We start from the raw sequence: 20508 nt of genomic DNA, 5'->3' as shown, positions 1-20508 counted from the left end.
TCTCGCGCGGGTTGACGAACGGTGGCGGCGATGACACCGCCACTTGGCTGCCCACCAGCGCTAGCGCGGCCGCTTGCTCCTGCTGCTGCTGCTGCTGCTGCTCCTGCTGCTGCTGCTGAGCGGGGGGCAGCGCCGCGGGCTGCTGACCGCCGCCGCCGCCGCCGCTGGGTGGTCTGGTGAACCGGGCCGCGATGGAGCCGCCCGGCGGAGCTGACGACGGCTGCTGCTGTTGCTGCTGTTGCTGCTGCTGTGGCTGCTGCTGCTGCTGCTGCTGCGGCGGCGTCGCCACCCGCGGCTGAGGCGTTGGCGGTGGCGGGCGCTGGATGGGCGCGGGGAAGGTGGTACCCTGGGCGGGACGCACCGTCTGGCGCAGCAGCGCCGGCTGGGGCATGGCCTGCCATGAGGGGGGAGAGGGTGAGGGGGGGCGAGAGGGGGGGGTGAGAGGGGGGGGAGAGGGGGGGTGAGGGGGGGGGGGGACACACGCTTCGTTGGTTCAGGGATTGTCTATCGCTGCCCCGACTGGAACTTTGGTTGCATCTTCCCGACCCCCCCCCCCGCTGACCCCACACACACAAAGACAAATGCCCCCTCTCCGTCGGTATAGCCTCTCGCAGGCTGTTTCGGGCAAGTGCCGTTAGCGAATAGCCCCTGTGAATGCCGGCCGCCTTTGTCTCCCCGGTGGCGACGTTTACCACACCGCACGAGCTACTCGTTCGATGCCGGGTCGACCTAGGGGAGGGGGGAGGGGCGACGGGGGTGGTGGGGGGGCGGTGTCCCCCCCCCGGCACCGGTTCACAGCAGAGGTCGCAACCGGGTACCCGATACCCGTACCCTACCCGATACCCGGCCGGGTACGGGTAGCCGTTTGTGACCCTGGTGCGGCCGGGTACGGGTAGGCCGTGAGTCACTGCTGAGTCGCCGTTTGTCACTCATTTCGGGTAGGGTACGGGTAGGAAACGGCTACCCGGCCGGGTACGGGTACGGGTACCCATTTGCGACCCTGGTGTGGCCGGGTAGGGTACAGGTAGGGTACGGGGGGTAAGGAATCAAAACCCGTTTGCGACCTCTGGTTCACCTGCGTGGGGAGGTAGTGCGGCGGGTAAGGGGGGGGCCCCCCGACCCTCACGGCTCCGGCTCCCGGGTGCTTGGGGAAGCACGGTGGGGGGGGGGCGGCAGTCGTCGTCGTCGCCGGCGGCAACGGCTGCGGCCCGGCACCACCGGAGACGCCGTCACCGTCACCACCGCGGTCGTCTGGGGGGTCAGCCCGGCCGTCCTGGGGGGGTCGGGGTCAGAGGATCGAACGAGGTCACAGCGGCTCCCGGTTTGTTTTCCCCCCTTCCACGTTTCGGGAACACGCAGCGTCGAGATGATTTCCATGAAATCAGAATCAGAAAGGGTTTTATTCGCCGTGAAAGTTCGCACAGACAAGGAATTCACTTTGGCCGGCAGGTGCATACATTCAACATGTAGGAAGCTTAAATCTTGATGATATTATCGTCACGTGGCCCGTCGATGCCCACGTGATGACGGGGGCCACTTGCCCGAGCCATCGCTTGTGGTGGTGGGACAGGGTCGCTCCGGACAAAAATAAGTTCATACCTTCAGCGGGGCTGAAGGTATGAACTATCGCCACCACAATTCACCGTCACAATCACCACCATCATGACTCATCACGGTCACAATCGCCACCACCGTGATCACCATCACTGTCACGATCACCGCCATCATCACCGTCACGGTCATAATCGCCACCACCACCACCACGATCACAATCACCGCCACCATCACAATCACCAGCACAATTCACCGTCACAATCACCACTACCATGACTCATCACGGTCACAATCGCCGCCACCACCACCACCACCACCACGATCACAATCACCGCCACCGTCACGATCACCACCACAATTCACCGTCATCATGACTCATCACGGTCACAATCACCACCACCACGATCACAATCACCGCCATCATCACGGTCACAATCACCACCACCACGATCACAATCACCGCCATCATCACGGTCACAATCACCACCACCACGATCACAATCACCGCCATCATCACGGTCACAATCACCACCACCACGATCACAATCACCGCCATCATCACGATCACCGTCACGAACGGCAGCATCGCAACCATCGCAATCGCCACCCCACCACCGTTACCGTCGCAGTCACCGCCACCACCACGATCACAATCACTGTCACGATCACCGTCCCGAATGGCAGGATCGCAACCATCGCAATCGCCACCCCACCACCGTTACCGTCGCAGTCACCGCACACCTGAAGGTGCAGGAGGAGGCCGGGCCGCCGAGGGTGGAGGAGCCCTGGCCGAGGTCCTCTCCCATTCGCTCCGACTCCCCCGGCTGCTGACAGAGAGCGCCACAGTCGGGGTGAGGATCGGGACGAAAGTCGCTCAGGGCGAGCGTCAGGGGTGAAAGTCAGAATCAGGGCCAGGACCACCCCCTACCGCCTTTGTCTCCCCCGTGGAGATGTTTACACACCGCACCGGCAGAGGTCGCAACCGGGTACCCGATACCCGTACCCTACCCGATACCCGGCTACCCGTACCCGGCCGGGTACGGGTACCCGTTTGCGACCCTGGTACGGCCGGGTACGGGTACGGGTAGGCCGTGAGTCACTGGTGAGTCACCGTTTGTCACTCATTTCCCAACGTCTTGTCTCTTCTCACAATTCAAGTTCCTAGAATCAACCCACCCGCGCCTGCAACATGGCTTCATCCCAGAGGTCGCAATCGGGTACCCGATACCCGTACCCTACCCAATACCCGGCTACCCGGCCGGGTACGGTTACCCGTTTGCGACCCTGGTGCGGCCGGGTACGGGTACGAGGGGAGGGGGGCCCCCACACCTCCACTCACCTTGGCGGGCGCCGCTGCAGCGCGGATTCCAAACGGAGGCTGCGCCGGCTGGGCGGGGAGCAGAGTGGCCGGTGCAAAGGAGGCCTGGACAGACAAAGATCGCCCCCCCACCGCCCCCGTATAGCCTTAACAGAGCGTCGGGGCAAGCGCTGTTAAGCGAGCAGGTGAAGGCTGGCGCAGAACAGGGGGTGGATGGGTGGTGGCCAGCACCACGCCCGGCCGCCTTTGTCTCCCCCATCAAAGACAAAGATCCCCCGTGTAGCCTTAACAGAGTGTCGGGCCAAGTGCTGTTAGCGAGCAGCAGCTGTGAAGGCCGGCACGGCACACGAGGAGACGGGAGAGGCCAGCACCACGCCCGGCCGCCTTTGTCTCCCCAGTGGCGATGTTTACTACACACAGCACCGGGCACTCATTTAGAGGCTGAGTCGACCTAGGGGAGGCCCAGGACCGGTGCAGATAATGGCCACCGGTGTTGGCCGTGAGCGGGAATCGAACTCGGGTCGCCGGGTTCGTGGCGCAGCGTAGCGCTAACCTCTGCACTACCGCACAAAAAAAAGACAAAGATCCCCCGTGTAGCCTGAACAGACTGCAGGGGCAAGTGCTGTTAGCGAGCGGCACCTACGAAGGCCGGCACGGCACACGAGGGGGTGGGTGGCCAGCACCACGCCCGGCCGCCTCTGTCCACACACTTGTCTGTTTGACTGTCCATCCGTCTATCCATCAAGCCATCGATCTTCTGTCTATCCATCTGTCTCGTCTGTGTGTCCGCCTGCCGGCATGCGTCTCTGTGTGGGTTAGCCTGTGTGCGGTGTGTAGTAAGCGTCCCCCGCTGGGGAGACAAAGGTGGCCGGGCGTGGCGCTGGCCACACAATCCTCTCTCGTGCGCCGTGCCGTCCTTCATGGGGTGCTGCTAGCTAACAGCACTTGCCCCAACGGTCTGTTAAAGGAAATATACGGGGGGATCTGTGTCTTCGTCTGTATGTGTTGGTCTCTGTCTTTAGCAGTGTCTGCATGACTGTGTGTCTGTGTGTCCGTGTGTCTGTGTGTCTGCATGTCTGCATGTCTGTGTGTCTGCATGTCTGTTTGTCTGCATGTCTGTGTGTCTGCATGTCCGTGTGTCTGCGTGTCTGTGTGTCTGCATGTCTGTGTGTCTGTGTGTCCGTGTGTCTGCATGTCTGTGTGTCTGCATGTCTGTGTGTCTGCATGTCTGTGTGTTCGTGTGTCTGTGTGTTCGTGTGTCTGCATGTCTGTGTGTCTGCATGTCTGTGTGTCTGTGTGTTCGCATGTCCGTGTGTCTGCGTGTCTGCATGTCTGCATGTCTGTGTGTCTGCATGTCTGTGTGTCCGTGTGTCTGCATGTCTGTGTGTCTGCATGTCTGTGTGTCTGCATGTCTGTGTGTTCGTGTGTCTGTGTGTTCGTGTGTCTGCATGTCTGTGTGTCTGCATGTCTGTGTGTCTGTGTGTTCGCATGTCTGTGTGTCTGTGTGTTCGTGTGTCTGCATGTCTGCGTGTCTGCATGTCTGTGTGTTCGCATGTCTGTGTGTCCGTGTGTCTGCATGTCTGCGTGTCTGTGTGTCTGTGTGTCTGCAGGTCTGTGTGTCTGCAGGTCTGTGTGTCTGCATGTCTGTGTGTCTGCATGTCCGTGTGTCTGCGTGTCTGTGTGTCTGCGTGTCTGTGTGTCTGCGTGTCTGTGTGTCTGCGTGTCTGTGTGTCTGCATGTCTGCGTGTCTGTGTGTCTGTGTGTCTGTGTGTCTGTGTGTCTGCATGTCTGTGTGTCTGCATGTCTGTGTGTCTGCATGTCCGTGTGTCTGCATGTCCGTGTGTCTGCATGTCTGTGTGTCTGCATGTCTGTGTGTCTGCATGTCTGTGTGTCTGCGTGTCCGTGTGTCTGCGTGTCTGCGTGTCTGTGTGTCTGCGTGTCTGTGTGTCTGCGTGTCTGTGTGTCTGCGTGTCTGTGTGTCTGTGTGTCTGCGTGTCTGTGTGTCTGCGTGTCTGTGTGTCTGCATGTCCGTGTGTCTGCATGTCCGTGTGTCTGCATGTCCGTGTGTCTGCATGTCCGTGTGTCTGCATGTCTGTGTGTCTGCATGTCTGTGTGTCTGCATGTTTGTGTGTCTGCATGTCCGTGTGTCTGCGTGTCCGTGTGTCTGCATGTCTGTGTGTCTGCATGTCTGTGTGTCTGCATGTCCGTGTGTCTGCGTGTCCGTGTGTCTGCATGTCCGTGTGTCTGCGTGTCCGTGTGTCTGCGTGTCTGTGTGTCTGCATGTCCGTGTGTCTGCGTGTCTGTGTGTCTGCATGTCTGTGTGTCTGCATGTCTGTGTGTCTGCATGTCTGTGTGTCTGCATGTCTGTGTGTCTGCATGTCTGTGTGTCTGCATGTCTGTGTGTCTGCATGTCTGTGTGTCTGTGTGTCTGCGTGTCTGCATGTCTGCATGTCTGTGTGTCTGCGTGTCTGTGTGTCTGCATGTCCGTGTGTCTGCATGTCTGTGTGTCTGCGTGTCTGTGTGTCTGCATGTCTGTGTGTCTGCATGTCTGTGTGTCTGCATGTCTGTGTGTCTGCATGTCTGCATGTCCGTGTGTCTGCAGGTCTGTGTGTCTGCATGTCTGTGTGTCTGCAGGTCTGTGTGTCTGCATGTCTGTGTGTCTGCATGTCTGCATGTCTGTGTGTCTGCATGTCTGCATGTCTGTGTGTCTGCATGTCTGTGTGTCTGCGTATATGTGTGTCTGTGTGTCTGCATGTCTGTGTGTCTGCATGTCTGTGTGTCTGCATGTCTGTGTGTCTGTGTGTCTGCAGGTCTGTGTGTCTGCATGTCTGTGTGTCTGCGTATATGTGTGTCTGTGTGTCTGCATGTCTGTGTGTCTGCATGTCTGTGTGTCTGCATGTCTGTGTGTCTGCATGTCTGTGTGTCTGCGTGTCTGCGTGTCTGTGTGTCTGCAGGTCTGTGTGTCTGCATGTCTGTGTGTCTGCATGTCTGTGTGTCTGCATGTCTGTGTGTCTGCGTGTCTGTGTGTCTGCATGTCCGTGTGTCTGCGTGTCTGCGTGTCTGCATGTCTGTGTGTCTGCATGTCTGTGTGTCTGCATGTCTGTGTGTCTGCATGTCTGTGTGTCTGCATGTCTGTGTGTCTGCATGTCCGTGTGTCTGCGTGTCTGTGTGTCTGTGTGTCTGCAGGTCTGTGTGTCTGCATGTCTGTGTGTCTGCGTGTCTGTGTGTCTGCATGTCTGTGTGTCTGCATGTCTGTGTGTCTGCATGTCTGTGTGTCTGCATGTCTGCATGTCCGTGTGTCTGCAGGTCTGTGTGTCTGCATGTCTGTGTGTCTGCAGGTCTGTGTGTCTGCATGTCTGTGTGTCTGCATGTCTGCATGTCTGTGTGTCTGCATGTCTGCATGTCTGTGTGTCTGCATGTCTGTGTGTCTGCGTATATGTGTGTCTGTGTGTCTGCATGTCTGTGTGTCTGCATGTCTGTGTGTCTGCATGTCTGTGTGTCTGTGTGTCTGTGTGTCTGCAGGTCTGTGTGTCTGCATGTCTGTGTGTCTGCGTATATGTGTGTCTGTGTGTCTGCATGTCTGTGTGTCTGCATGTCTGTGTGTCTGCATGTCTGTGTGTCTGCATGTCTGTGTGTCTGCGTGTCTGTGTGTCTGCAGGTCTGTGTGTCTGCATGTCTGTGTGTCTGCATGTCTGTGTGTCTGCATGTCTGTGTGTCTGCGTGTCTGTGTGTCTGCATGTCTGTGTGTCTGCATGTCCGTGTGTCTGCGTGTCTGCGTGTCTGCGTGTCTGCATGTCTGTGTGTCTGCATGTCTGTGTGTCTGCATGTCTGTGTGTCTGCATGTCTGTGTGTCTGCATGTCTGTGTGTCTGCATGTCCGTGTGTCTGCGTGTCTGTGTGTCTGTGTGTCTGCAGGTCTGTGTGTCTGCATGTCTGTGTGTCTGCATGTCTGTGTGTCTGCATGTCTGCGTGTCCGCATGTCCGTGTGTCTGCGTGTCTGTGTGTCTGTGTGTCTGCATGTCTGTGTGTCTGCATGTCTGTGTGTCTGCGTGTCTGTGTGTCTGCATGTCTGTGTGTCTGCGTGTCTGTGTGTCTGCATGTCTGTGTGTCTGCATGTCTGCGTGTCTGCATGTCTGCGTGTCCGCGTGTCTGTGTGTCTGCGTGTCTGTGTATCTGCATGTCTGCATGTCTGTGTGTCTGCATGTCTGTGTGTCTGTGTGTCTGCATGTCTGTGTGTCTGCATGTCCGTGTGTCTGCATGTCCGTGTATCTGCATGTCTGCATGTCTGCGTGTCTGTGTGTCTGCATGTCTGCATGTCCGTGTGTCTGCATGTCCGTGTATCTGCATGTCTGCATGTCTGCGTGTCTGTGTGTCTGCATGTCTGCATGTCCGTGTGTCTGTCTCAGTGGTAGAGGCTTGCCTGATGCTGTAGGTTGCCTCCTGGAGCCTGTGAAAACCCATTCTGCTTGTGTTGCTGATGATGTCCAGATGGAAACACAGTCTGGCATTCCTATAAGAACCGCAACCACCACCATCACCACCACCACAACCACCATCATCATCATAACCACAACCATTATCACAACTACCGCCACCGTCATCACCAGCACCATCACCACCACAACCCCCATCATCATCATAACCACAACCACCATCATCATCATAACCACAACCACCACCATCATCATAACCACAACCCCCATCATCATGATAACCACAACCATTATCACAACTACCGCCACCATCATCACCATCACCACCACCACAACCACCATCATCATCATAACCACAACCACCATCATCATCATAACCACAACCACCACCATCATCATAACCACAACCCCCATCATCATGATAACCACAACCATTATCACAACTACCGCCACCGTCATCACCAGCATCATCATCATAACCACAACCACCACCATCATCATAACCACAACCATTACAACTACTCCTACCGTCATCACCAGCACCATCATTATTATCAACACAACCACCATCATCATAACCACAACCTTCATTACCATCACCAGAACCACCATCATCGTCATAACCACAACCACCATCATAATAACCACAACTACCACCATCGCCATCATCACCACCACCACCACCACCATAACATACATAACCACAACCTTCATCACAACTACCACCACCACAATCATCACCAGCACCACAACCACCACCCACAATGACTATAATAACCACAACCACCACCATCTTCAACACCAGCACCAACAACCACCACCATCATCATCACAACCACCGCCATCGTCACCACCAACACCACACACAAACACCACCGCACCACCCCTCTCCTCTCTCACATTGCCGCTCACCCAGAGGTCGCAAACGGGTTTTGATTCCTTACCCGTACCCGGCCGCACCAGGGTCGCAAACGGGTACCCGTACCCATACCCGGCCGTACCCGTACCCGTACCCGGCCGGGTACGGCTAGGGTACGGGTATCGGGTACCTGATTGCGACCTCTGGGATGAAGCCGTGTTGCGGGCGCGGGTGGGTTGATTCTAGGAACTTGAATTGTGAGAAGAGACAAGACGTTGGGAAATGAGTGACAATCACGGTGACTCACCAGTGACTCACGGCCTACCCGTACCCGTACCCGGCCGGGTATGGGTAGCCGGGTATCGGGTAGGGTACAGGTATCGGGTACCCGTTTGCGACCTCTGCGCTCACCTGAGTCGTGCCGTCACCAACCGGAGCTCCGTACAACACCGGCGCCGGTCCCGGCAACTTCCCTGGCACCACCTCCCCAACCACAGGCACCGTCTGCTGCTGTTGCTGCTGCTGTTGCTGCTGCTGTTGCTGCTGCTGTTGCTGCTGCTGTTGCTGGTGGTGCTGCTGCTGTTGCTGCTGGTGGTGCTGTTGCTGCTGCTGTTGCTGGTGGTGCTGCTGCTGTTGCTGCTGCTGTTGCTGCTGGTGGTGCTGTTGCTGCAGCTGCTGTTGCTGCTGCTGCTGCTGAAGATGCTGCTGCTGAAGATGCTGCTGTTGCTGCTGCTGCAGATGCTGTTGCTGCTGTTGCTGCTGCTGCAGATGCTGCTGCTGTTGCTGCAGGAGGTGGTGCTGCTGCTGCTGCTGCTGCTGCAGGTGGTGCTGCGGCTGTAGTGGTGCAGCAAAAGTGGCGCTGTAAGCGTGAGGTTTCGCGGTGGTGCTGGTAGAGAAGAGAGCGGCTGGCACTCCACTCAGCACCACAGGAGCTGAGGGTGACTGCTGCTGCTGCTGCTGATGCTGCTGCTGCTGATGCTGCTGCTGCTGATGCTGCTGCTGCTGATGCTGCTGCTGCTGTTGGTGCTGCTGATGCAGGTTCCCTTGCAGGTAAGCCTGCTGTTGGGAACTAGGGACACACACGCACAAGGGCAGAGCCGGCGCTGGCGTTAGGGTCGGCGTCTGTGATTGGCCGAGCGGTGAACCCACCAAACCCATGACCTCTCACCCCCCGAGTCCGAGTCCGTGCCACGGCCACCGACACGGGACTGAGACGATCTGTAACCCGCTTCAGTTGGGCCTCTCCTAGGTTAACTCGGCCTTAAATATGCCCCCCCCCCCACCTCTCCCGCCTCCCCCCGCCCCCCACTCCACCCTAACCGGTGCGGTGGGTGAAAAAAACTTCGGCGTTGGCGCGACCCCGTGAGCTCCATTCGCCCACCGCGGCTAACCGGCACCGGCGAAATCTGAACCGGTGCACCGGGGAGACGGAGGGGGTGCCGGCACTTGCTGCTAGAGGCTATCCGGTTGCGGGCAAGGGGGGGGTGCGTCTTTGTCTTTGTGCGAGCCGATACCGGAAGGGAGCGAGCGATCCGGTGAACACGTCCTGCGGTGGCGCCGGCGCCGCGAGCGACGCGTACACCGGGAACGCCACCTGCTGCACCGGCGGCGGCTGCGGGACGCACACACGCACGCACACACACAGACACGCACGCGTACACAGACACGCACACACAGATACGCACGCACGCACACAGACACACACAGACACACACGTACACATACAGACACACGCAGACACGCACACACACAGAAACACACATGCAGACACACACATGCAGACACGCCCGCACACACACACACGCACACACACACACACACAGACATGCACGCACACACACGCACACGGCCATTGTGAACCAAGGGCGATGAGCAAACACTCACTCACGGTCACTCTGCAGGACAGAGGGAGAACAAAACAAACTCCACTCACTCACTCCTTCACTCACTAACTCCACTCACTCACTAACTCCACTCACTCACTCCTTCACTCAAACACACTCCTTCACTCACTCACAAACTCAACTCACTCACTCACTCACTCCTTCACTCAAACACACTCCTTCACTCACTCACAAACTCAACTCACTCACTCACTCACTCCTTCACTCAAACACACTCCTTCACTCACTCACAAACTCAACTCACTCACTCACTCCTTCACTCAAACACACTCCTTCACTCAAACACACTCCTTCACTCACTCACAAACTCCACTCACTCACTCCTTCACTCAAACACACTCCTTCACACAAACACACTCCTTCACTCAAACACACTCCTTCACACACTCACAAACTCCACTCACTCACTCCTTCACTCAAACACACTCCTTCACTCAAACACACTCCTTCACTCACTCACTCCTTCACTCAAACACACTCCTTCACTCACTCACAAACTCCACTCACTCACTCCTTCACTCAAACACACTCCTTCACTCAAACACACTCCTTCACTCACACACTCCTTCACTCACTCACTCCTTCACTCAAACACACTCCTTCACCCACTCACTCCTTCACTCAAACACACTCCTTCACACAAACACACTCCTTCACTCACTCACAAACTCCACTCACTCACTCCTTCACTCAAACACACTCCTTCACTCACTCACTCCTTCACACAAACACACTCCTTCACTCACTCACAAACTCCAATCACTGAAACACACTCACGCATGGTCACTCGGCAGGACAGAGAGAGAACACACAAACTCCACACACTCCTTCATTCAAACACACTCCTTCACTCACACACTCCTTCACTCACTCACTCCTTCACTCACTCACTCACTCCTTCACTCAAACACACTCCTTCACTCACTCACAAACTCCACTCACTCACTCACTCCTTCACTCAAACACACTCCTTCACTCACTCACAAACTCCACTCACTCAAGCACACTCCTTCACTCACTCACAAACTCCACTCACTCACTCCTTCAAACACACTCACTCACGGTCACTCTGCAGGACAGAGGGAGAACACACAAACTCCACTCACTCACTCCTTCACTCAAACACACTCCACTCACTCACAAACTCCACTCACTCACTCACTCCTTCACTCAAACACACTCCTTCACTCACTCACAAACTCCACTCACTCACTCCGTCACTCTCACAGAGAGACAAACACACGACTTCACTGAACGCTCACTAGCCCCCCCCCCCCACCGTGTTAGCGCCCCCCCCCACAACCACGGTAGCCCCCCACCACCGTGTTAGCGCCCCACCCCCACCCACCACGGTAGCTCCCCCACCACCGTGTTAGCGCCCCACCCCCACCCACCACGGTAGCCCCCCCACCACCGTGTTAGCGCCCCACCCACCCACCACGGTAGCCCCCCCACCACCGTGTTAGCGCCCCACCACGGCGGCGGTGGTGCAGCAGCGTCACCTGAGAGAGCGCCGGTTGGAAGGACGCCGTCTGGCCCAGCGAGGGAGGCGGAGGGTGCAGGCGCGGCTGGGCGGTGAACAGGTGGCCCACGTTCATGTAGAACGCGGGGCCCCCCGCAGACGACGCAAACACTGGGGGGGGGGGGGGGTGAGAGGGGGTGAGTATTGTGGGTGCACGCTACGCGCACCACGCGCACCATGCACACACGTGCCGCACACGCCTCGCTCGCACCTCACCACACCCGCAGTCACACACACCGCACACACACACACACGTGCCGCACACACACACACCGCACACACACACCGCACACACACACCGCACACGCCTCGCTCTCACCACACCAGCAGTCACACACACCGCACCAGCGCCGCACCATGCACACACACACCGCACGCGCCGCGCTCATGCTCCGCAGTCACACACCGCACACACGCCCCACTCACACACGCACCACACCGCATGCACCCCAGAAGTCGCAAATGGGTTTTGATTCCTTACCCTTACCCGTACCCGGCCGTACCAGGGTCATAAACGGGTACCCGTACCCGGCCGTACCCATACCCAACCCGTAAGCGGGCGGGTACGAGTAGGCTTCGGGTATCGGGTACCTGATTGCGACCTCTGATGCACCCGCACACACGCGCCGCACCCCCACTCACCGGGCAGCGACGGCGGCGCCAGCGACGGCACCAGCATGGGCCCGGCTCCCGCGCCAAACGGGCCGTACCCAGCCATCGTCGCGCCACCGCCACCACCACCGCCACCGCCACCCACCGCCGGGACGGTTGTGGGCGGCGGTTGTAGCGGTGGCGGCTGCTGGTGGTGCGGTTGTGCCGTCTGCGCCAGCTGCTGCTGCTGGTGGTGGTGGTGTTGTGGGGGAGCGAGCGGGGGCGAGCGGGGGGCGGCGTGGGGGAGGCTGGGGGAGTTCTCCCAGGCCTTGCGAGCAAACTCCATCTGCGGACGCGAGCACACACACACACGCAAAGACAAAGATCCCCCGTAGAGCCTTTAACAGACTGCCGGGGCAAGTGCCGTTAGCGAGCGCCTATGAAGGCCGGCACTGTGGCACACGAGGGGGTGGTGGCCAGGACCACGCCCGGCCGCCTTTGTCTCCTCGGTGGCGATGTTTACACATGCACAGACACACACACACAGACACACACACACAGACACGCACACACAGACATGCACACACAGACACGCTCCCACAATCATCCACACTTTCACTAAAACCCACACACTGAACCCATGCCACTCTGGTATCTTCGCAGAACAAAAGACGATCACATAATGGCACCAACACTGGGGTGACACCAACACCCACGCTCCCCGTGTCCCCATGTCCCCGTGTCCCCGTGTCCCCCGTGTCCCCCGTGTCACCGTGCCCTACTCTCCCCGTGTCACCGTGCCCTACTCTCCCCGTGTCCCCGTGCCCTACTCTCCCCGTGTCCCCGTGTCACCGTGTCACCGTGCCCTACTCTCCCCGTGTCCCCGTGCCCTACTCTCCCCGTGTCACCGTGCCCTACTCTCCCCGTGTCCCCGTGCCCTACTCTCCCCGTGTCCCCGTGCCCTACTCTCCCCGTGTCACCGTGGCCTACTCTCCCCGTGTCACCGTGCCCTACTCTCCCCGTGTCACCGTGCCCTACTCTCCCCGTGTCCCCGTGCCCTACTCTCCCCGTGTCCCCGTGCCCTACTCTCCCCGTGTCCCCGTGCCCTACTCTCCCCGTGTCCCCGTGCCCTACTCTCCCCGTGTCCCCGTGTCACCGTGCCCTACTCTCCCCGTGTCCCCGTGCCCTACTCTCCCCGTGTCACCGTGCCCTACTCTCCCCGTGTCACCGTGCCCTACTCTCCCCGTGTCACCGTGCCCTACTCTCCCCGTGTCCCCGTGCCCTACTCTCCCCGTGTCCCCGTGCCCTACTCTCCCCGTGTCACCGTGCCCTACTCTCCCCGTGTCCCCGTGCCCTACTCTCCCCGTGTCCCCGTGCCCTACTCTCCCCGTGTCACCGTGCCCTACTCTCCCCGTGTCACCGTGTCACCGTGCCCTACTCTCCCCGTGTCACCGTGCCCTACTCTCCCCGTGTCACCGTGCCCTACTTTCCCCGTGTCCCCGTGTCCCTGTCACTGTGTCCCCGTGTCCTACTCTCCCCCGTGTCCCCGTGTCCCTGTCACCTTGAGCGTGAGGTCGGCGGTGGCTGGAGAGTCGTGGGCGAGGTCAGAGGGCAAACCGCCGGGTCGCGACACCGACACCCCGGGCAGCGTCACCTGTAACGCACAAAGACAAAGGTCCCCCACGTAGCCTTCAACCGACCATCGGGGCAAGTGCTGTTAGCGAGTATTGGTGCCCGTGAAGGAGGGGGTTGGTGGTGTGGTCAGAGTGAAGACCGGCCCCCCCCCTCCTCGCGCCTCTCCCCCCCCGCCCCCCTCCCCCCAGCGTCTCTACCCCCCCCGCGTCTATCCCTCCCCCCCCCTGGTCTCTCCCCCCCCCCCCCGCGTCTCTCCCCCCCGCATCTCCCCCCCCCGCATCTCTCCCCCCCCCCCTCTCTCCCCCCCCCCCCCATCTCTCCCCCCCCGCGTCTCTCCCCCCCCGCGTCTCTCCCCCCCCGCGTCTCTCCCCCCCCGCGTCTCTCCCCCCCCCGCGTCTCTCCCCCCCCCCCCCGCGTCTCCCCCCCCCCCGTGTCTCTCCCCCCCCCCCCCGCATCTCTCCCCACCGTGTCTCTCTCCCCGCCGTGTCTCTCCCCCCCCACCCGCGTCTCTCCCCCCCCGCGTCTCTCCCCCCCCCCCTCTCTCCCCCCCCCACCGCGTCTCTCCTCTCCCCCCCCCGCATCTCTCCCCCCCCGCGTCTCTCCCCCCACATCTCTCCCCCCGTGTGTCTCCATCGTACCCTGGGCCCCAGGCTCTCGGCTGCAGACAGCCCAGACGCTGTCTTCACGTCTTCCGAAGACGCGAATCCCGCGCTCTGCACGACAAGACACAGGCAGTCATTATACGCAGAAATGGTCAGAGGTACACAAAGACAAAGGTCCCCCCCCCCCGTATAGCTTCTAACAAACTGTTGGGGCGAGTGCTGTTAGTGAGCGAACGTCGAAGGGGGTGGGTGGGTGGCCAGCACCACGCCCGACCGCCTTTGCCCCCCCAGTAGCGATGTTCACTACACACACCGCAGCACCAGCTACTCATTTCAGCCCAGTCAACCGAGGGGAGGCTCAGGACCGCTTCAGACAATCACTACTGGTGTTGGTCGAAGGGCAGGAATTGGCAGGTGCACCACGCGTACGCAGACAAGACGGGCCACGGGCGGACGGGCACCTTGAACGCGGGCGGCGAGTGCGTGGCGCCGCAAGGCCCGTGCCCTCCGCCGTCGGCGCCAGCTGCGTGCGGAGACTTCTCCGGCCTCCGCTGGCGCAACCAGCGCTCCTTGCCGATGGGGCCGGGCCGGTGCTCCCCCGCGGAGGGACCCCCCCCTCCCGAGACCGCCCCCACGCCGGTGCCGCCGGCAAGCGCCACACGAACCGCCTCGCCCAGCTGGCGGCGAGGAGGGGGGGGGGGTGGTGGGGGTCACGCGAACGCGGCGCGGGTTACACGGCTATCAATGCACTCGCTCGCTCAATTACTCACTCACTCACTCAATTCCCCATTACAAACCCACCTACCCACTCACCTACCTACTCACCCACCCACTCGCCCACAAACTCACTCACCCACTCACCCACCCACTCACCCACTCACCCACACACTCACTAACTCACCCACCTACTCACGCACCCACTCACAAAACCATTCATTCACTCACCCACTCAATTACTTGCTCACTCAATCCCCCACCCACCAAACCACCTACCCACTAACTCACTCACCCCCCCATTAACTCGCCCACAATCACCCGCTCACCCACCCACCCACCCGCCCACTCACCCGCCCACTCACCTACCCGCTCACCCGCTCACCCACTCGCCCATCCACCCACTCACCCCGCCCACTCACCCACCCACCCGCTCGCCCATCCACTCACCCACCCACTCACTCACCCACCCACCCACCCACCCACCCACCCACTCGCCCACCCCGCTCGCCCATCCACCCACTCACCCGCCCACTCACCCACCCACCCACTCACCCACTCACCCGCCCACTCGCCAACCCGCTCGCCCATCCACCCACTCACCCGCCCACCCGCTCGCCCATCCACTCACCCACCCGCCCACTCACCCGCTCACCCCCCCACTCACCCACCCACTCACCCAACCACCCACTCACCCACCCACTCACTCACCCACCCACTCTCCGACCCACCCACCCACCGACCCACCTCTCGAGCGTCTCCTCCGAGAGCCCCCGTCACCGTCACCGCTCTCTGCTCCTTGGCTTCGGGCAGAGCGGACGAGGAGGAGGTGGACGAGGAGGAGGTGGTGGACACCGACACCGACGCTGCCGACGAGCTTGAGGATGAGGACGAGGAGTTGGAATCGTCCGAGCTGCTGGCCGATGCTGGGGCACTCACTGGCGAGGTGTAAGAGAAGGAAGAGGTCCAAGACGACGATGATGACGACGAGAAGGAGGAGGAGGCGGCGACGTCGGCGAGAAGGCTGCCGCTGGCATCCCCCGCCATTCACCACTACGGCTCTCGTGCCAGGCTAGGTGCACCTCGAGGCCATCGCGTGAGCGAATGAGCGGGTGAGTGAACGACGAGCGGGTGAGGGGATGGGCGAGTGAGTGAATGGGTGAGCGAGTGAATGGGTGGGCGTGTGAATGGGTGGGCGAGTGAAGGGGCGAGTTAATGGGTGAGCGAGTGAATGGATGGGCGAGTGAAGGGGCGAGTGAAGGGGCGAGTGAATGAGGGGGTGGGTGAGTGAATGAGTGAGCGAGTGAATGAGTGAGCGAGTGAATGGGTGAGCGAGTGAATGGGTGAGCGAGTGAATGGGTGAGCGAGTGAATGGGTGGGCGAGTGAATGGGTGGGCGAGTGAATGAGTGAGCGAGTGAATGGGTGGGCGAGTGAATGGGTGGGCGAGTGAATGAGGGGGTGGGGGTGAGTGAATGAGCGAGCGAGTGAATGAGTGAGCGAGTGAATGGGTGGGCGAGTGAATGGGTGGGCGAGTGAATGAGGGGGTGGGGGTGAGTGAATGAGCGAGCGAGTGAATGAGTGAGCGAGTGAATGGGTGGGCGAGTGAATGAGGGGGTGGGGGTGAGTGAATGAGTGAGCGAGTGAATGAGTGAGCGAGTGAATGAGTGAGCGAGTGAATGAGTGAGCGAGTGAATGAGGGGGTGGGGGTGAGTGAATGAGCGAGTGAGTGGGTGAGTGAATGGGCAAGTGAGTGAATAAGTGGGTGAGTCAATGGGCGAGTGAGTGAATGAGTGGGTGAGTCAATGGGGGAGTGAGTGAATGAGTGGGTGAGTCAATGGGGGAGTGAGTGAATGAGTGGGTGAGTCAATGGGGGAGTGAGTGAATGAGTGGGTGAGTCAATGGGCGAGTGAGTGAATGAGTGAGTGAATGAGTGGGTGAATCAATGGGCGAGTGAGTGAATGGGTGGGCGAGTGAATGGGTGGGCGAGTGAATGGGTGGGCGAGTGAATGGGTGGGCGAGTGAATGGGTGGGCGAGTGAATGGGTGGGCGAGTGAATGGGTGGGCGAGTGAATGGGTGGGCGAGTGAATGGGTGGGCGAGTGAATGGGTGGGCGAGTGAATGGGTGGGCGAGTGAATGGGTGGGTGGGTGAGTGAATGAGCGAGCGAATGAATGGGCGAGTGATTGAGTGGGAGACTGAATGGGCGACTGAATGAGCGGGTGATAGCAAGTTTGTGAATAAACGAGGGAAGATTGTATTCTACCTCGTCCCCCACCTCCACCCCCACACGTCCCCCACACGTCCCCCCCACCTCCCCCCCCCCACCTCCCCCCCCCCACCTCTTCCCACGTCCCCCCCCACACGTCCCACCTCCTCCCCCCACCTCTCCCCACGTCCCCCCCCCAGACCACTCCCTCCCCCGTGCCTCACCCACGTCCTCCCCCCTCCCACGTGCCCCCCCCCCTCACATTCCCCCCCCACACCTCCCCCGTGCCCCCCCCCACGTGCCACCCCCCACACCTCCCCCTCTCCTGCGTGCCCCCCACCCACACCCCCCCCCCACACCTCCCCCCCCCCCCGTGTGCCCCCCCACACCTCCCCCCCCCCCACCTCTTCCCACGTCCCCCCCCACACGTCCCACCTCCTCCCCCACACGTCCCACCTCCTCCCCCCACCTCTCCCCACGTCCCCCCCCCCAGACCACTCCCTCCCCCGTGCCCCACCCCTCACATTCCCCCCCACACCTCCCCCGTGCCCCCCCCCACGTGCCACCCCCCACACCTCCCCCTCCTGCGTGCCTCCCACCCACACCCCCCCCCACACCTCCCCCCCCCCCGTGTGCCCCCCCACACCTCCCCCCACCACACCTCCCCCCCCCGCGTGCCCCCCCACCCCCCCCCACCCCCCCCCCGTGCCCCCACCGGGAGACTTTGCCGAGCCGTATGGGGAGCTGCGCTGCGAGGAGTTGGCGGAGGAGCCGTGCGAGTCCATGCTGAGGTCCACGCCGCTGTCGTGCTGGCTGGCTCGCGGCACCTGGGGGAGACAAAGACGGACGGGGGGGGAGTTAGGGGGGGGGTAGGGGGGGGGCTCAACGATTTGGGAGAAAAAGTCTCATTGCGATTTTTCTGACAGATATTGCGATTACATTTTTTTTAGTTCAATATTCACCGTGTAATCGATTTAAAACACGTGCTATGGACCATTACCACGTGATGCCATCACAATATTAACTGCTCTATATATTAAATTTCGATTTAAAATCACGTAGAAGGAAAGTAATAAAATAATAAAAATAAAACATAATAAAAGAATTATTTTATTATGTTTTATAATAAAATAATAAAAATAACACATAATAAAAGAATTATTTTATTATGTTTTATTTTTATTATTTTATTACTTCCCTTCTACGTGACTTTACCGAAAGAACCAAGAAGATGCTCTATATAATCTAATGCAAGGATGATAACTGAAAAGATATGGATTGCTTCCAAGATGTATTTATTAAAATGTTTTATTGAAAAAGAACAATCAAACGTGGAACAATCGTTAAGTTAAATAAATAAAGCCATAACATAGTCGTAGGTTTCTTCCTTCACCTGAAGATGGAAGCTTGTGTTGCCTCCGAAACGTCGTGATTTTTTATTTAATCGCTTGCACGCCGTCGCCCACCATTTTGGCCTCGCCCCCCCTCCCTCCCGATACGTTCCATTCATTGGCTACCATAGTCTGATGAGCTCCCCCTCCCTCTCCTCCCCCCCTCAACTCGCTTTTAAGGGATTACATCTTGAATCATTGCCTCACTTGATGCAGCTAATCTGGCTGTGACGGTCCCACCTGATGACGGAGACTTGTGTTGCCTCCGAAACGTCGTGATTTTTTATTTTATTTTCATTCATTTTGATGTTTTACCTACGTGACTTTACCAAAAAAACCTAAGAAGATTTAATTTTTATTTTACTTTTATTAATTTACATTTTTTACCTACGTGACTTTACCGAAAACAACCTAAGAATATGAATCCTTGCAGTCACGAAAGCTTCAAATCTAGACAGTCAAAACAATAATACAAAGAAAAAACAATTCCAATAACAAAGTAATAGGATTTGAAGCTTTCGTGACATTTTTTTTTCTGGCCTGGACTTTTGCAGCTGTTCTAGACTAATTTCAGGGTGCTGATTCCAAATCTGATCTCAGATTTGCTATATCACATCTCATTTTTATGCTATCGGCATACCCCATTTTCATTGATTTTACCCGAAATTAACTCTGTCACTTATGATTGCAAGTTGTTGCGAGTCAGTGACTGCTTTAGTGTTAAAATACGGTGCTGTATTTTTAGGACAGTGTGTTTATAATATCATTTTATGTAGATATCCACATTTACTTAATATTTTTCTTCTGCAGTTTGTATTGAAAATGCAATATTTGATGTGATAGACAAAAACTGATGCCAGATCTGGAATCAGCACCCCAAAATTACCTTAAAACCGTTGGAATTACCTTATGCCAGAAAAAGTGTGTTGACCAGTGCAATAGCTCACGACGTGTCGATCGCAACAGATACTACAGCAGTTTGTTTTCTTGCTGTGTTTGTCCCACCTGATGACGATTGCTTGCGTTGCGGTCGAAGAAACGTCGTGATCTATTACTTTTCTACCTACGTGACTTTACCAAAAAGTATAAAGTAATAGGACTTTTCAACCATTGGAACCTCATTTGCCAGTAAAAATATGATAATAGTTTTTTTACCCTTCTATCTGGCAACAAAACTGACTCCTTTTTTTACGAGGAGTCATGTTTACATAGACCACAATACCTGCAGTCATAATGCAAACAAAAAACATAACTCTGTTTGCATTATGACTGCAGGTATTGTGGTCTATGTAAACATGACTCCTTGTAAAAAAAGGAGTCAGTTTTGTTGCCAGATAGAAGGGTAAAAAACCAATTATCATATGTTTTACTGGCAAATGAGGTTCCAATGGTGTAAATGTTTACCCTGAGCTCTCATACTCTGATGGTGCATTGTCTTTGAGTTGTGCGCCTTTTGGCGTCATCTGGTCCAACCCATGTGAGACTAGGCTCTAAGGAAAGCTGTCTCGGGTGTGGACCAATCAACTTCAAGGACAGTGCATATCCATCATCAGAGTTGTGTTTTTTGTTTGCATTATGGCTGCAGGTATTGTGGTCTATGCAAACATGACTCTTTGTAAAAAAAGGAGTCAGTTTTGTTGCCAGAAAAAAGGGTAAAAAACAATTATCAGGACTTTTCAAATCGCAAAAAATCGCAGGCTTTGCGATTTAATAATCGCATCGTTTCAAATTGCGATTTCGATTCGAAATCGATTCATCGTTCAGCCCTAGAACAATATGG

The 20508-nt window shown here is 57.8% G+C and overlaps 1 protein-coding gene across 1 annotated transcript in view; it reads right to left on the bottom strand.

Annotated features, from left to right (window-relative positions):
• Positions 1-265: 265 nt before the first annotated feature.
• LOC144952532 (uncharacterized) overlaps positions 266-20508 on the bottom strand; it is an 83372-nt gene continuing 63129 nt past the window's right edge. Inside the window, 14 exon segments of the mRNA XM_078882980.1 lie at positions 266-394; positions 1076-1273; positions 2296-2381; positions 2894-2977; positions 7292-7381; positions 8575-9232; positions 9678-9775; positions 11570-11700; positions 12232-12526; positions 13742-13834; positions 14454-14528; positions 14879-15094; positions 15879-16069; positions 18053-18164. Of these exon segments, the coding sequence (XP_078739106.1) occupies positions 1123-1273; positions 2296-2381; positions 2894-2977; positions 7292-7381; positions 8575-9232; positions 9678-9775; positions 11570-11700; positions 12232-12526; positions 13742-13834; positions 14454-14528; positions 14879-15094; positions 15879-16069; positions 18053-18164 (2280 nt within the window). The 3' untranslated portion in view covers positions 266-394; positions 1076-1122.

The sequence above is a fragment of the Lampetra fluviatilis genome, chromosome 68 (genome assembly GCF_964198595.1).
Source record: "Lampetra fluviatilis chromosome 68, kcLamFluv1.1, whole genome shotgun sequence".
Classification (NCBI taxonomy): Eukaryota; Metazoa; Chordata; class Hyperoartia; order Petromyzontiformes; family Petromyzontidae; genus Lampetra; species Lampetra fluviatilis.
The sequence above is the reverse complement of the archived record's forward strand: the minus strand, read 5'-3'. Positions and strand labels throughout refer to the sequence as shown.